The sequence below is a fragment of the Penicillium digitatum genome, chromosome 2 (assembly GCF_016767815.1).
Source record: "Penicillium digitatum chromosome 2, complete sequence".
NCBI classification, from domain to species: domain Eukaryota; kingdom Fungi; phylum Ascomycota; class Eurotiomycetes; order Eurotiales; family Aspergillaceae; genus Penicillium; species Penicillium digitatum.
This window is the reverse complement of record NC_089385.1, coordinates 2,859,224-2,874,986: the sequence shown is the minus strand read 5'-3', so window position 1 is coordinate 2,874,986 and position 15,763 is coordinate 2,859,224. Positions and strand designations below refer to the sequence as shown.

General features: G+C 46.9%; 5 protein-coding genes across 5 annotated transcripts; 1 reads left to right on the top strand and 4 right to left on the bottom strand.

Annotated features, from left to right (window-relative positions):
* Window positions 1-1,563: 1,563 nt before the first annotated feature.
* Pdw03_7061 (uncharacterized protein) lies at window positions 1,564-3,633 on the bottom strand (the record flags this gene model as incomplete). Its single annotated transcript, XM_066101541.1, has 2 exons — window positions 1,564-3,350; window positions 3,588-3,633. 2 exons carry the CDS (start codon window positions 3,631-3,633, stop codon window positions 1,564-1,566), a joined length of 1,833 nt encoding a protein of 610 aa, XP_065956624.1.
* Window positions 3,634-5,629: 1,996 nt separating this feature from the next.
* Window positions 5,630-6,664, bottom strand: Pdw03_7060 (uncharacterized protein; the record flags this gene model as incomplete). Its single annotated transcript, XM_066101540.1, has 1 exon — window positions 5,630-6,664. One exon carries the CDS (start codon window positions 6,662-6,664, stop codon window positions 5,630-5,632), a length of 1,035 nt encoding a protein of 344 aa, XP_065956623.1.
* A 1,758-nt stretch (window positions 6,665-8,422) lies between these two features.
* Pdw03_7059 (uncharacterized protein) lies at window positions 8,423-9,070 on the top strand (the record flags this gene model as incomplete). The annotated part of the gene is made up of 1 exon (XM_014678791.1): window positions 8,423-9,070. The coding sequence occupies one exon, from the start codon at window positions 8,423-8,425 to the stop codon at window positions 9,068-9,070; it is 648 nt and encodes a 215-aa protein (XP_014534277.1).
* A 1,085-nt stretch (window positions 9,071-10,155) lies between these two features.
* Window positions 10,156-10,902, bottom strand: Pdw03_7058 (HPP; the record flags this gene model as incomplete). Its single annotated transcript, XM_066101539.1, has 2 exons — window positions 10,156-10,632; window positions 10,699-10,902. 2 exons carry the CDS (start codon window positions 10,900-10,902, stop codon window positions 10,156-10,158), a joined length of 681 nt encoding a protein of 226 aa, XP_065956622.1.
* A 279-nt stretch (window positions 10,903-11,181) lies between these two features.
* Pdw03_7057 (Brefeldin A sensitivity protein-related protein) lies at window positions 11,182-14,404 on the bottom strand (the record flags this gene model as incomplete). Its single annotated transcript, XM_014678792.2, has 4 exons — window positions 11,182-11,950; window positions 12,006-13,696; window positions 13,753-14,065; window positions 14,130-14,404. The coding sequence occupies 4 exons, from the start codon at window positions 14,402-14,404 to the stop codon at window positions 11,182-11,184; spliced, it is 3,048 nt and encodes a 1,015-aa protein (XP_014534278.2).
* Window positions 14,405-15,763: the final 1,359 nt, after the last annotated feature.

The following is a 15,763-nucleotide window of genomic DNA, read 5'->3' as shown; positions in this document are numbered from 1 at the left end:
ATGACACCCTCCTCTGGCGTAGCACCCGTGGCAGCCATAGATAATGGGCAACTTCATTTAATTATTGGGAATTTTCAACAGAGCTTCTAACGTGAGTGGCCATACATCTCTTTTTCGGCACAAGGATTTGATGTTGGCAGTCCACTTTCGGCGATCACTTGTTGTGAAGGGCTAGCTAGAAAATCTAATCCCTGAGGAGTCTTTGATAAGTTCTCCCTTTGTTGGAGTACTGCGTCGAGGTTGAGCCCGAGCCTTTGTATGTCGATTTTGCCGTTTATAAAATCAGGATGAGCCACGATCCCTCGTAGAAGGCTGATATTAGTTTTCACAGTTTCAATCCCCCGCTGGGCATTTCTATCGGATATTTCCAAGGTAGGTGCAGTCACGATTATGTTGGCCAGCAGATTGTCCAAGTTAGATCACACAGAACCAGAGACACTGACATGGCTATCTACCCGGATCATTTTTCATAGAACTACAGAAATACTTAAAGACACAAAAACAGCTCTAGGCGTGTGCGACCTCAACCCTCGCACAGTTTGCCCATATCATTAGTAGACCAAATCCTTGCGTTTTCAAGCAAATTCCAACTTTGAGTATGACATCGACTTTAAAAGAGCATATAAATCAAACCGTATACACCAATTGATACATCGACAAAAAAAATGACAACCCATCAACAAGAATAGGCACAGACCAAGCCACGGACCGTCTACACCAGGTCCTATCCCACATCTCCCCACTAGATGACCCACCAAGCAAACCTAAACCAAAGTCAAAGATCACAGAAAGCCACCGCCCAGCAGACTACGCAGATGTACTAGGCCAACTAGCAACCTTCCGCGCCATAATTGCAAAGCCAGACAACTACCGAGGCCATGTACACAAAAAGCAAACAGGCCTGCAAGCTATGGGTACGCCAGCAAATCAAGCAACTGCTAGACCAGAGCCCTTTCGAAGAAAACAGGTCCGTCTCCAGTACCGTAACAGGGCAAACGACCGTACCAATACACGAGAAGCCCGTCTCATTCGTTCCTGATTATTATGTTCAGGGCGCTGGACTTCTTCGCGGGAGAGTGAAGTGCAGAGACAATAAACAAGTGGGAAAGTGGAGTTCGGACACAAACCAAGACGACTCTCAGCCTTGCATCTTCCTTTCATCTTGACATAATACATTCAACACTATACGTAACTTCATAAGAGCTACCTACGAGTGTATAACTCATGACGTAGAGTATCATCCACTGTTAGTGACCTCTGACCCTATTTCTCCCCGATTGCTACGTGATCATTTGAGCATCGACGAATTGTTTGTTACGATTCAATCTCCCTATTGCTTTTGATGCAAATACAATGATAGTATGTATGCAGGTAAAACAGTATTCAATTGGATGGACGGGGAGAGAGAGAAGGTGAGAGTGGAAGGAAGACTATCTAGTTGGTCTATCCTACATGTGATGCCTGAGGCATCCAACATCCCCCTCATAGACCATGTTCCATCAAACTCCCCGAATTCTGATTCTCATAGTAAAATCCTGCAAATCATGCATTTCAAATATGCATTTAAATCATGCCGATCAAACCAACAAAAGTCTCAAATTGCTCCTTTGCCAATGCTTTTGTAAAACCGTCAGCTGCGTTCTTCTTCGTGTCCACTCGTCTAATGTCGACATGTCCCTGTGCGACAGCATCCTTAACAAAGAACCATCGTAGATCGAGCCATCTATTCGCGGATTTGCCACCTTTCTTAGTGAGCAGCAATTGCGAATTGATATTGTCTGTATGAATCTCAATGGGACGCTGCTCTGGCAGCATAAACGAGCGAGCAATCTTGCCTAGCCACATTGCATCCCGAGTAGGTTGATCTAGTGCACACCATTCTGCGACAGTGGTCGAATTGGCAGTGATGGTTTGCTTCTTTGTAGTCCATATGACTGGAGAGCCGGCGAAGTACCATATACTTCCTTCGGTTGACTTGCTATCCTCCCAGTCCGCATGAGATGCGTCCACATGCGCATAGAATCGAAGTTCTGGCGTACGACCAAGTGTAATGCCAACGTCAGGCATATGTCTCAGGTACTTGACGACGTGTTGCATGGCGTGAAGGTCTTCAAATGTAGGGTTCGCCAAACGATGTTGCAAGCGAGTAACTGCGAAGCGAATGTCTGGCCTAGTCTTGACTGCTAGCCAGTTTAACATGCCGACAACTGATTGATATTGATCAAATGAATCGTCATCTAGCACATTGGATGCATTGGCAGGTGACTCTCTCCATGCGGCTGGCAATGGTGTATCCTTCCATCCAGAACCTGCATTTGCAGTACGTAGAACCTTCTGAATATAGGCTTCCTGAGACATAGTGATCGTGCAATTGTCATAGTCTCTGTGTAGTGCACAGTTCAGATACTGCTTTGGTTCTCCGAGGTCCTTCAAATCATAGTACTGGCGGAGTTCATTGACGACTTTTTCGATATCTTCGTCTGTAGCTGCAATGATAAAATCATCGACATGAATCATCATAATGGTCAACTCAGTGCCTTTGCCTTTGACATAAACACAGGGGTCATCATCCAACGGATGGAAACCAATCTGACGTAGTTTGCAATCCATCTCTTCGTTCCATAAGAAAGCAGAGTCTCGCAGTCCAAAGAGCGCTTGATTAAGCGTGCATACCCATTGGTTCTTGTCACCTTCGGCGTCTGCATACTCGAAGCCTGTCGGTTGTCTCATATAGACTGTCTCCACGTCTTCACGTGAAGCATTGAGATATGCGGCAGTGAAATCAACCTGTCTCCATCTAAGACCATACACGGCAATCAGTGTAAAAACGATTTTGATCATGCATTCGGCGACAACAGGGGCATATGTTTCTCCATCATTCTTGTCCTGGAAGTTGCCACACACGACCCATCGTGCTTTGAATTCGTAAACTTCATCTCTGGTGTTGGATTTGACAGTGAATCGCCATTGACCTGGCAGAATCTTAGCCTTTGGTGGCTTAAGAATCAGGCTCCATGTGTTTTTAGCCACGAGATCACCCAGTTGTCTCTGCATAGCATCTATCCATTGAGGCCAGAAAGGGCTCTTCTGTGCTTGCTTGTACGTAGATGGTAGATCAACGTCCTTTGCGTATAATGGCTTCCCATTGTAAAGAAATGGCTCGTCAATGTCAACCTTTGACATTTCGGCTTTATCCATTGTCATATCAGCTGTTGCTGACATCGCACTAGGTCCCGCAGACCCCTGTCCATCACCCTCCGTCAAGTTATTACCGCCTGATTCCTTCGCTTTTGCCCTCTTGGCTGTGCGTTGAATGTCTCGGCTCGCTTCTCGTACTCGACGGCGAGGTGCTTCTGCTCCGGATCGTGGTATCGGTCGGGTGCGATTCCGATATTCGCTCGTCTCGATCGTCGGGGTGGTGGTGGAGCCGGTGTAGCTGGGTCTTGAGAGATAGGGTCTGGTGACGATTGAATTGAGATGATTTCACGACTAGGTGACACACTAGCTTGTTGAATTGGAGACGAGAACGGGTATTCGTAAACTGCTCTCTGTCTCTCTGGAGAAGGAGTCAAGTCATGATTCCTTACTAGCAGATCTCTCAATGTTGTCAGCATCTCGACGAACATCGTCCATGCTCTCAGCTAACTGAGATACTTGGGTAGACAGCTGTTGAAGTCTCCTCCAAAGGTCTTCTTTCTTCTGTTTAATGACATCTGGAACGTTCTCTGTTGGAGGGTTCGTAATCTCAGTAATTCTTGCGCCTGTCATCATAGGCTCCTCCCCCACAGTAGGAAGAAAACTTTGAAACAGTTTGCGTTGTCATTGGTGGAACAATTGTCTTCTGTGGTGTCTCAGGCATTGTAGATGCACTACCATAGATTGTTGGAAGATGAATTGTAGACGGCGTGACAGGTGCCATCTGTCGTTGTTTAATCTCTGGCTTCGAGATCTCATCGTCTTGTGTTAGTGAGACAGGCATGAATCCGACGACATCGTTATCTCCATCTGGGTCCTTTGGATCGGTAGGTACTCCGTTGACTAGCATTGATCCCGTATCATCGTTATCGTCATCTCCGGGTTGTGGAAAGCCAACATCACGAGATACCACTAGTTTCCTAGTAGCTGGATCCCATACTTTGTAAACATGACCACCGTCCCCCTCATAACCAACGAGCTTTCCTTTCCATGCTCTGGGTGCTGCTTTCCTAGCCTGAATCCTCTTAGGCTTCGGAATATGAACGTATGCAGTTGTTCCCCATGGTTTAAGGTGCTTCAAAGAAGGCTCTGCGTTTGGAAACTCGAGCTCTTGACGCCAATGTGTTAGCGGCGAGATCTTGGTTTTCGGATTGATCAGTCTGTTGTAGATGTAGATGGCTGTGTCTGTCGCATATGGCCACATCTCTTCCGTCATCTTTGCATCAATAATCATCGTTCTCTGGATGTCGTTGATATGTCCACCGAAGCGCTCCACAGTGCCATTTGGTTCAGCAGTGTATGGTGGTGTGATCTCGAAAGTCATACCATGCTTCTCACCCCATTTGATGAACTCTTTGAACTCTGTGCCACCATCCATTCGCCAGATGCCTGGGTATCTGCCAGTGAGCAATTTGATCTTTTCACAGAACGCAGTAAGCTTATAGTAGGCATCACTTTTGTTCTTCAACATGATTCCCTCGATCAGTCGAGATGCATCGTCGACGACTGGCAACCAGTAGTTCTCTCCATTTGGTCCGGTAGGCTTCATTGGTTGTGTATCTACGTGGAATTTCCATGCCACATCCTGCACCCTTGCCTGTGGTTGACGAGAAATTTTGAGCTTTGATTTACCTTGGAAACAGGCATCACAGTCGAAATGCTCCGTGCCGTATTGTTCATCATCACCTAGCTGTTCAGCATGTTGTAATGTGGAGGCAATTCGTGCTTTTCCAGCATGTCCGAGACGTCGGTGGATCTCGTACGCAGTCACTTTGTTCACGAATCCAATTTCTTCATCATCAGAATCGGAATCTATGTCAGATTTGACCTCATTGGGGTCATCGTCGTCTTTTGGACTGACAAGGTACGGGACACCAGTTGATGTATCTCCATACCCCACAATGTCACCCTCACCATTTGTGAGATACTTAGTACGTGTGTCATAAGAGATGTCTTGCTCTTCAAGAAGCTTTTGCATGCCTAATAGCTTGCCGTGTCCTCCTTGAGTATAGTAACCAGTTGTCATAAACGAGTGCGTCTTACCATTTCTCCCTGGCAGAGCAGTTCTCACAATGATTTGACCATGACCTAGCGTGACAACTCTATTGCCAGAGTAGTCTTTGTACGCATAGGCAGTGTCAGGATGATCCAGTTGGTATGTGTGAAAGTCTTCGATGTCATGCGTCAATGTCTTGTCAGATCCAGTGTCAAGCAACAATCGTTCCTCCTATCAACAGAATTGGCAGCTGCAACAACCATATTGTTTTGTCCATCTTGACGTTGGGCTCTCTGGATTGCCTTTGAATAGGCCCAGAGGTTGCCGGACGGTTCCCACGAAACTGGAGGGTTCTCACTGAGATAGGCACATCTCTTCGCAGTGTGTGGTCCAAAGCCACAGAATGAGCACGTGTTGTTGTCATCCTTTTGTGTGCCATTACGCATCATTTGCGTATTCATGAATGTCTTTGCCATCGGCAGGCTGCTTGCGAAGACCCTTCTTCTTCTTCTTTTTAGCAGTAGCTGTATCATCCTCGACGGCATTGGTATCTTTGTTGGATTGGGTGTTGTCGTCATTGTGACCGTTGTTGTTTTGACCTCGGCCACCTCGGTTTCCTCCACGACCACCTCTTCCATTGCCTCGGCCTCGGCCGGCATTGTTGTTGTAAGTAGCATTAGCGACACCTTCCATGTCAGCTGCTGCTTGAAGTGCTCTCCAGTACTCCTCCACCTTGTCGAGGGTGAGTTTCTTAGGCTCCAGACTTGCAACTTCCTCCCTAATGAACTGTACTTTCATGACTTCCAGTTCAATGTTTTGAAGAACTTGTGATAAGCCGTGTGATGGGTGTGGTGCTGCTTTGAATCTAGCTAGCACGTGGTACTGTCGCTGGTATTCCTCAATGTACTCGCTTGCCGAGTTGTAGTCCGATCGTTTCATCTTGTCGAACTTCCGCATCTCGATAAACGCTGTCTGCATCCGATCACTTCCTTGTGTCATTGACATGAGTTCGTCATACAGTTGATCGGCATATTTAGGCATCTTGGACAGGTTGCGTAGTTTGTTCTGTAGGGTGACGTCGATCTGGTTGTACATCCAGCTAGCAACCAAGCGAGACCAGTACTTCCATCTTCCGAATGAAGCATGCGACTTGTGAGGTCTGGGAATGTTGCTGTCTAACAACCATTCCAATGCATATGGGATCAGCTGGTAAGCCAGTGCCTGTTTCCAACCACTTGGATCAGTGTCATTGTGTTCCAGTGTCCGAACTTTCTGGATTTTGGTCATTGCAATCGCTGGAAGACCATGTCCCTGATGGGGCGGTGTGTTGTCCTCATCCTCACTATCACTGTCATCCTGTGTGAATTGGATCGGATTGGTAAAGGACGGGATCTGGGGTTCCAATGGGTTGGTCGATGCATCAAGCGGGTGAGGGTTGGTGTCCCCCTCGTTGTCCGTCTCGGTGTCGGCCATGATTGGATGTTAAAGCTAAACGGAGCTTTTGCCGGCGGGGCTCGAAGGATTTCCTAGATGTTATTGGCTGGATCTGAATGTTGTGTCACACACAGAGGTGGGTCCACAGTGGGGTCAGATCGTCAAAAGTCTCCAGTTGAAAATGGCTTCAGAGAAAAGAGTTGCTAGTGGTCCAGCTAGCAGAAGAGGCTCATAACCTGATGCAAATACAATGATAGTATGTATGCAGGTAAAACAGTATTCAATTGGATGGACGGGGAGAGAGAGAAGGTGAGAGTGGAAGGAAGACTATCTAGTTGGTCTATCCTACATGTGATGCCTGAGGCATCCAACAGCTTTCGATAGTTTTGGAATATTTAGACTATACGTAGTGTTTGTAGAATGTACAGCTTTAAGTAAAGGGTTCATCTCTCGAACTCAACGGCTTTGTTCCTTCAACTAATGGTCTCTACAGATACATTGTGTCTTTCAGTTGATTTGTCCCTATTGTGATGTTATTTTCTACTGTTTGCTCCTAGTCCTTTTCCTCCTCACGCAACTAGAGTTCTTCTAGGATGTCTTTACGTAGTAGCCTCTCGATCTACTCTATCATAAAATACACATCTATATTTATTTGAGCTATGGCTAGTTTCTCCCTGATTTCTGTATGATAGGTTGGAATTTTGCTACAATCTCTTTTTGGTTGCTTACAAGAATAGTGTGCCAGTCATGTAGTCTCCGCATTTGACAACAGAAGACACGACTAATTTGATCTATTTGACCTAACCGGATTTAAGGTTACAGCTTTCAAAAGTAAGAGCACGTTGGGATTTTTTGTGTTGTTTTGGGATATAAACTAAGCCAATAAAAATTTAAACCCTTAAAAAGACCTTTATAGGTATAACCAGGGATTCCATAAATTATTCCGATGGTACGAAGACATGTATTCTCTACATAATCTTCATAGAACTAAATAACAAAAGGTCCATATTTAAATAAAAGGCCTCTTATCCCTTGAATCCTAAGGCTTTATATCTTTAGCCAATGGTTTCTAAAGGCCATCATATCTTTTAAGCCACTGTCTACTTATACAAAGACCTGTCTACGGGGGTACATCTCTATAGTTAGGATATCACGTATAGTTGCTGGTCTCTAACCCAATTTCTCCCCATTTGCTATGTGTTAATTTGCGTGTTAACTATGTCTTTTTCATGATTGAACTCCACTTGCAGTCTCGATAGCATTACAACACTGATTCTACAATTCGTGTTTGTCAAGGCAAAGAATGAAAGGCATAGCTTTGAATAAAGGACTCGTATCTCTACCCCAAAAGGCTTTCTTCCTCTGGCTGATGGTCTCCATAGATCAATGGTCTCTCTTAAGCTCTTCCGATAGAAAAGCATGATTATCATCTCAATTTGCTACTCTAGCACCCAGTTGCTCGAGTATTAAAGGCATTCCTCTCACGATTCGAAATATCTTTCTTCTTCTTCTTCTCCTTCATCCGCCTATCTCTATCCTTAACCATCATCCTCTATCACCTCTCATCAAGCATCATTATTGGTAGTCATTTCCACCTACCTCCATCATAGATCTTCATCGCTAACTATCATCTTCATTTAGACTGATTGGCGTCTAGAATCAGCTTCATCTCCCTTCGCAACCAATAATCCTCCTCGGTAATCATCTCCATCTACATCCATCACATGCAATCATCGCTAATCATCCTCTTCATCTAGATTCACCACCATCAAATAATCTCCTCTACTACCTCTCATCATGCATCCCGACGTCAAGCGTGCTGCCATCCAGAACTTCAAGGCAACTCGCAATGAGTTCGTCGTGGAGCTGGAGAAATTTTCTGGTGGAGATCCAGGAGGCAGACTGGTCCCTCAAATCCAAACCTACCTCCGCCAACTCTTCAATACAATCTCTATGTGGACACTCATTCGAAAGGACTCTGACCAGCAGGGAAAGTGTTTCGAAAAGAAATGCGAGAACCTCATGGTGTTGACTGATGAGATCTCTGCTTCTACCAATTTCTTTGCAACCTACACCTTTGATGGAATCGCCGACATCACCGAGCCAGTGCTCATGAAAATGTTTGACATGTTGGCAATGCAGGTTGGAAGTCTCACCCTTCATGGATGGAGCGACGAGGACGATGAATCTGTGCAGAATGCCCGGATGGCTGAGCAAGAGCAGCATCGTTGGGAAAAGAAGGTTCTGGGAGAAGACGATGAGCGATGTGAGATTCTTCGACACCTTTGGGGCCGCTTCTACTATAAGGACCAGGACTGCGATTGCAGACAGTGCATGGATTTCTATCTACCCACGCGTGAACCTACCCCTTCCCCTTCCCTTCCACCTATCATCTTAGAGGACAGCGAGAGCGAATGGTACTCTAGTCTGTCTGAGGAGGAGTAAATTCGAGGTCTTGTTCTCCGCGAGTTTCAATGTTTTTTTGGTGCTCACACTTCTGGCTGCTTTGATGTTTTCACGATGAACCGATGAAAAAAAAAAAAAATTGCCAAAAAAAAGAAAGAAAAAAGACGAAAAAGGACATAAAAATTGTTTCTTTGGCCGGCGGTTTTAGTTTCTCTTTTTCTGATGCCTACATTTCAAATTGGTTCTCTGTTTTGGCGGTTACGTTTTGGGTTCTTTTCTGTTTTCAAGGTGCCCGCGTTTCAAATTGTTTTAGCGGTGCTTACATTAATTATGGTTACATCGATAAAATCGAAGCCTTTGCTTCAGATATGGTGCAAATTGTAGAAAGATAGTCAATCAAGTAAGATGAAAAGTGCAAGGAGAAAAGTTGAAAAAATGAGCCCTAAATGATAGAAAACAATATGTTTGTTGTTTGAATAAACACGTTTCAACATATCAGATAGAGAGACGAGACTGATACTCCCTTATATCAAATATTACAGTATTCATAAACTGAGTGAACAGCCCTAGGGCGTTGCCACTACTACAGTGGCTGTTGATGGTGAACAAGGGACGTGGTGTGGAAAGTTAGAGTTGTAGGGCCGTTAAATAGTAGAGTGAAGCTCGTGAGGTTAAACTTATAAGAAAACGAATAAGAAGTCGTCAGAATATCTTATCCTACCTATGCGATACGACTTTATATTCGCACCACGACCTTTACCCCGCGACCTATGCAACGCTGACTCTTCCCACCACATCCACCGATGAACACCTAGTCAAATAAAATTAGAGGACTACCAGGTCGCTACTACTAAGCATTTTTTCCTGACTGTTGTTGTTAGAAAATAGTACAGTTGTGACGAGTCCTGTCAACGGATATTTTGAACCCCGGGGCCTGAAAGTGTGATGAAATAAGACTCACCCGTAATATTTCGAAAATGTTAGGAGTGCAATTAAGTTTTTATATGCAGTTCGCACCATCCTCCACCAGACGGATGTCTGCACATACCGTGTGCCCATTTTAAAAGTGCATTACAAGCTTTCTTGAAGCTAAATCTTCACCTCTTACTCCCCAACGTCCCAACTCAAAACAGACTCTTCACTGCCTTCTCCTCTTCCAAGGAAGCGTCGATAGGCGCCGGCACCAGAGAAGGCGCAGCAGGTTTCGGTGGAGCAGGCGCGATCCAAAATACTGGATACCGATGATGCAAATTATTGAACAGCAGCGCACACACCATAAGTACAACAGAAGATAGCAGGACAACAGGCAAGAGATACCAAGAAAGTCGCCAGATCTCCTTGTTGGTAGCTGGGAGCAAAGCAGTCGCACCAGCAGGCGGATGGGTGGTGCCCGTCAACTGCATTACGACAATAGCAATAGCCGTAGATAGCGAAGCGGCCAGCCAGCGCAGGGACTCGAACCGCGCCTGGTCGGGCATCAAACTAAACAGTTTGGTAACGCAGATGCCGATCAAGGCACTAAAAAAGTGGCCGAAGACTAGAGCACGCGGTTGCGCGAGCGGACTTTCGATTGTACCGAAGACGAGGACTGCGGATGCACCCTGTTGATTTGGAGGTAAGTCAATTGTAAATCTTTTGGGAATACGTTTGAATCATTTGTCACGTACGTAGGATGCGATTAAACCCGGTACGTTGCGCTCGGTGAAGTAGTCGGAGTAGTTGAAAATCGCTTGGAGGATCGATAGACCGCAAAATGAGGTAAGGAAGGACCATAGAGCGACTTCGTATTTACAGAGTGGCTTCACGGCTTCAGGGCGATAGCCCAGCCAGTGGCTAATCCACCGGGGAAGACGGGCAAGACGTGTAGCCATGGGGGTGAAACCCGCAGTCGGATTTGAGAAATGAGAATTACGAATGGTTTACACAAGAGATCAAAAGTGGGAAGACAAAACTGTTGAACGGCATTGAAAGCCAAAGGATTCAGCGCTAGAATGGTTTAGGGAATTGGGGAAAGAAAAAAGGTGGAGAAACCCGTGCGGAGGAACGTTGGAGATTTTTATGACACGTTAGCTATGTGCACGAGATATGTCCGCGGGTGTAGGCGAACACATCATTGAGAGAGATAGATATTTTATGTTCATGTACATACTTTATACACACTGCTCCTTCAACAGGTCGCGGCTGACGATGTGTGACTCGCCCAGTGTCCCTTTCATCACGAGCACCAGGTCATCCACAGTGGCCAGGAATTTGAGGTACGAGCTGATAGCCACGCAGAACCGGCGGTAGTTCTCATCGCGGATCAATTCTTTACTTAGCATGATATCCACCTGGTGCGACATCCAGTAATCGTGGCAACGGTTGAGTAGTGGCGTTGGCAGCACCTCGGGTAGAGGGTCACCCGTCTTGAGTGATTGTTCAATCACGCCTAGAACAGCCATGATGTCGCCGATATTGTGGTGGTCAAGAAGACCAGCTTGGCGAGCTAGCCGATTCTGCAGGTATTCGGGCAGCGAAGCCGATAGGTAAAGTAGGCGAGCGATGTTCTGGTTGAGTTCTTGGCATAGCGATTTCACCTGGCCGAGACGGTCGCTATCAAATGGCGAGCTGGAAAATTCAAAGCGCAGCAACGCGATGGGCCCATTCAATGCGGTAAGAGTTTCGGCGAGGTTAAGAGCTAGCTTCTCGGCGGCCAGACCTTCTTCGCGCCCTTGTCCCCAGCAGGATAAGAGAAGCGCGTAGTGGTCCGACAGTAGGCGGAGGACATTTGAAAGGGACTTGCAGACGTGTCCCGACGCAGATGGTGGGCGAGGGAAGAGCTGCACGATCAGTGCCGCTGCGGAGCCGACAATCACAAGCACAAATCGTCGCCAGAAAACATTGTATCCCCACCCGGGATTGCCATAAGTTGGGACATGCCTAGGAAGTGTGTGTCAGCAGTGTTGCTTCTCGCAATGTGGCACAGTTTACTTACGTATCCTCGAAACTGTAACCAATCACCAGCATGCAGGTAGCACCAGCCATCATCACAGCTTGAAGCATAGCAGGCGGGGCGAAGATGCGTCCCCACATGAGAATCGTGAGCACAACAGCCGTGATAGCAGCAAGACCATACGGGTTGCCTGCACCGTGGCCTGAGCCGATGTACCATGCAACTAAGCCAAGGAGACCGCCAACAATGGTACCAACAGCTCGACTAATAAAGGAGAAAGTGAAGTCGGCCATGTATGTGACCAGTGTGGTCTGCCCCATAATGAGGGCCCACAGACCTTTCTCGCGGTAATAGAAACCCGCAGTGTGAGGAATCGCAGCAGGGATAGCGAGTGCGACGGTGACAGCCACCATCCGCATTGCATAGAGACCTTCCGGGTTGATGAACCAATGATAGGTGCCGATGACAGCGCGCCCAAAGCGGCTGCCTCGTTTGGCACGATACCCTCTGCTGATGCGAAGCTGCTGCTGTGCTGCTTTGGACTGCGTCTCTGCGACGTCGGGGTCGATGGTTGGATTTTGAGCCGCGGTCACAGGCACCACAACGTTTTTTCGAAGAATCCAGTTCATTGCATATCGTATTCCCTTGGGTAACCACAGACGGAGCTTCTGGCGTTCCTTCAGGAGAGCGACAAGTTGTCCTAGAACCCGCTCCCACCCGTCGGCGACGCCGAGCACCTGCTCTTCGAAGATCATTCCCATGGTGATACCCCTAACTCTGCGCAATGTATTTTCGTCAAGGGCCTTGAGCATGCCTTTTTCGTCGAAGATCTCCACGTGTGTTTCAATCAAACGTTCGGTGGTTTCCGTTGCAAACGATGAGCGCAGAGCCTGAAGATTCCGCAGCGCAGTTTGACTGCGCTCGTGTAACTGATTAAGATGTTCCTTGGACGAGCGATCGAACCAACGCTTGTTAACCGTGTTAATGGACTCTGCAATGATCTCAACAGCTTCCTGGCACGCCGGGAGGATATTCTTGCTGGACTCGTGCAGGACCTCGACAGTTTCCGATCGCATAGATTCATGTTCCGGGCTTCGCAATGCTTGTACCAAATTAACACTCTCCATCAGCTGGCGCATGCCAACCTCGCGTGGACGTTTCTTCTCGTTTCCACTCGCTTGGGAATCGGAGTTTGAATCCCGATCCACAGTAAGCTGGTGCAACTTTTCCAACTTCGTATTTCCCCCGATGCGAGCGATGTGAACTTCCAGAAGGGATAGACTGCTTATCAAGGCCTGGCGGATTGGTTTTTTCATGCTCTTGATGTCTTCAGCCCCCCACCAACTGACGGAGAAGTCCAATGGCAAAAAGCTCAGGGCCGGCTTGAGATCCCTATAGGCAGCAATTATCCTCACCTTGATGTTTTGTAGGTCATCCATAGCCAAGACTTCACGTTTTAGAACAGCCTTCTCTGTGGCGTCTAGAGGCCCTTTGAGTAGCCGCACCAACCCTTCCATGCCATCAAGCACAACATGGGAGGTTGATCTAGGGAAGAAGATGAAATGGGAGACCAGACCTAGTCCAATTCCAATAGCGGCGGGCTCAATCAAGACTTTAGGGATGGTACCATTGAAGGATGGAAGCAGCGGGCCAATAGTGAGAGAAACATCGATGATGATGATCCCGAAAATCTGCACTAGAGTGAATTTGGGGTTCTTAGCCCGAAGACGGGACTGCGCAAAAGGGTTAGTATATTGATACGCAGAGACTTGAATCAGGAAGGTCTCACGATTAAATAGATGAACAGGCAGATTAAGCAATAGTGGACAGCGGTTACACGAGCGTCAAGCATCCAGCCTGTGTAGATAAGCTGCTGCTGAACAGCTGCCACAGGTTGCCCGGTAGAATTAGCCTGCCTGTATGCGGCCTGGCCAAGGGCTTGAAGCTTGGCCTGGGTCTCGGCCGCCGGTCTTGCTGCCATGGCAGCCTTCATGACGATGGCACCCCAGGCCCAGCCCAATGCCATGCCAAGGATGAGGGTTAGAGTTCCTAGAAGAAAAATGAAAACAATGCCGGTCGGAGGTACCATGAAGAGTACCAGACTGATCGTAATTGGATTAGCAGATTAGCAACAGATATCCAGATGAGATGTATAGATGCGCTCACGCTGCAAAAAAAGTCGCTGTACCAATGCCGCTTAAGGACGGCGTGATAAAGATCAACAGCGACGCGACCCATGCTGCCAGCGAGCAACGAAACAGCACTTTAAGATCCCGGGCATTGAAGTGGTCAAGCCATCCTGGCAGCTTCCTACCAACCTTGGGAGCCGGCGCTGCCTTTACGGGCGAGGGAGATCCCTCCCCACTAGAGCCCTCCCCGCTTGAGGTAAGCGGGGACGCCTCCAGCTGAGCAATTCGCAGAGAAGGTTCAATTTGAGTCATTCCAATTTAAATCAAACAAATGTGATGATTGGGAGAAGGAAGCTGTTAGAATTTAAAGGGATAGATGGTTATCGGGCATTCCTTGCGATTAAAGGGGTTGAATGAGGGGACAGCTGAATAAGAGTTTATCTGTTCCCATCTTCCGAGTTGCAAAAAAAAGACGATCAGCGCTATTGGGAAAGCTATTTAATAAATACTTAATTTGGTTCCAGGGACATCTAGCAGCAAGATTCTCTCTCATGTAATAACCGACGACTGGCCTGCTCTTACTATCTTGGATTAACGTTAAATCCTGCATTACCCCTTGGCTACACATCACAATGAAAACTTGGCACTTGGCAGCGTGAGAGCGGGGAAATTGCGATAAAATCTGAGTCTTGGCATAGCCCACTTAGCTTTAGTTCATAGGGCTAATACGCATCTTGAAGAGTATCTCAGATATGTACTGAGTACTACTAGGTTCATCTGGCACTATCGAACGTCCTTGCCGGATTAGGCTTGTAGGCTTGTAGGCTTGTACAAAGCCGAAAGGAGACAGAGAGAGAGGAGGTGGGCTTAGAGCCCCACCAGTGGCTGGGAGACTAACAAATCAAGAGCACTGGGGTGGACTAATAATAGCCTTCATTCAACTATTGCTGCCAAATCTGTGTCAAATCAAAATCCGTTAGAGGAGAGGAACGATCCAGATAGTTAACTCGAGGACGAGATTTTACAGGGTGGCCTAATAATTCAGGTGTCAGTTACTGACTCATTTCAGCATCTTCGCGACTTGAACCCAATGCTCTTTGATTTGCAAATACCCCTCGTCCAGTGATGATTTGAACTTGATCATTCCACCATGACCAGCGTGGAAGAAAATCTGTGACGAATTCTCCTGTGCCGAGGAGGCAGTCTTCAAAAGACAAACACTGTGTCAGCAAATGGTCCATGACTGGTTGGTGACAATTCGCCTACCTGATCCAATGCGGGTTAAAAAAAAATGGCTGAGCCAAATGACATCGAATGATTCGTTGCAAATACTCCGGCAGAGTAACAGGGTGAAGGTTACGGAACAAAGGTCGCAGGTGAGTATCAATTGATCTATGCTGGTCTAGCATGCACGAGTACAAGATCAAACCCCCAAAAATATAGAAGAGGATCCATTCTCTATTCGCCTTACGACCTAAAACCTTGCGGCTGACTACAGGACCCTTTTTTATTGTACCGCTCAATAATTCCTCGAATTATCGTCCACTTGGGGACCATTTACTGACACACTGAGCTCTTATTTGGACTCACATAACTAGAATCACTTATCCATTTAAAGGCGTGGCGATTGCTTGGATTTACATGATTCGATCAACAAGAATGGTCAATTGC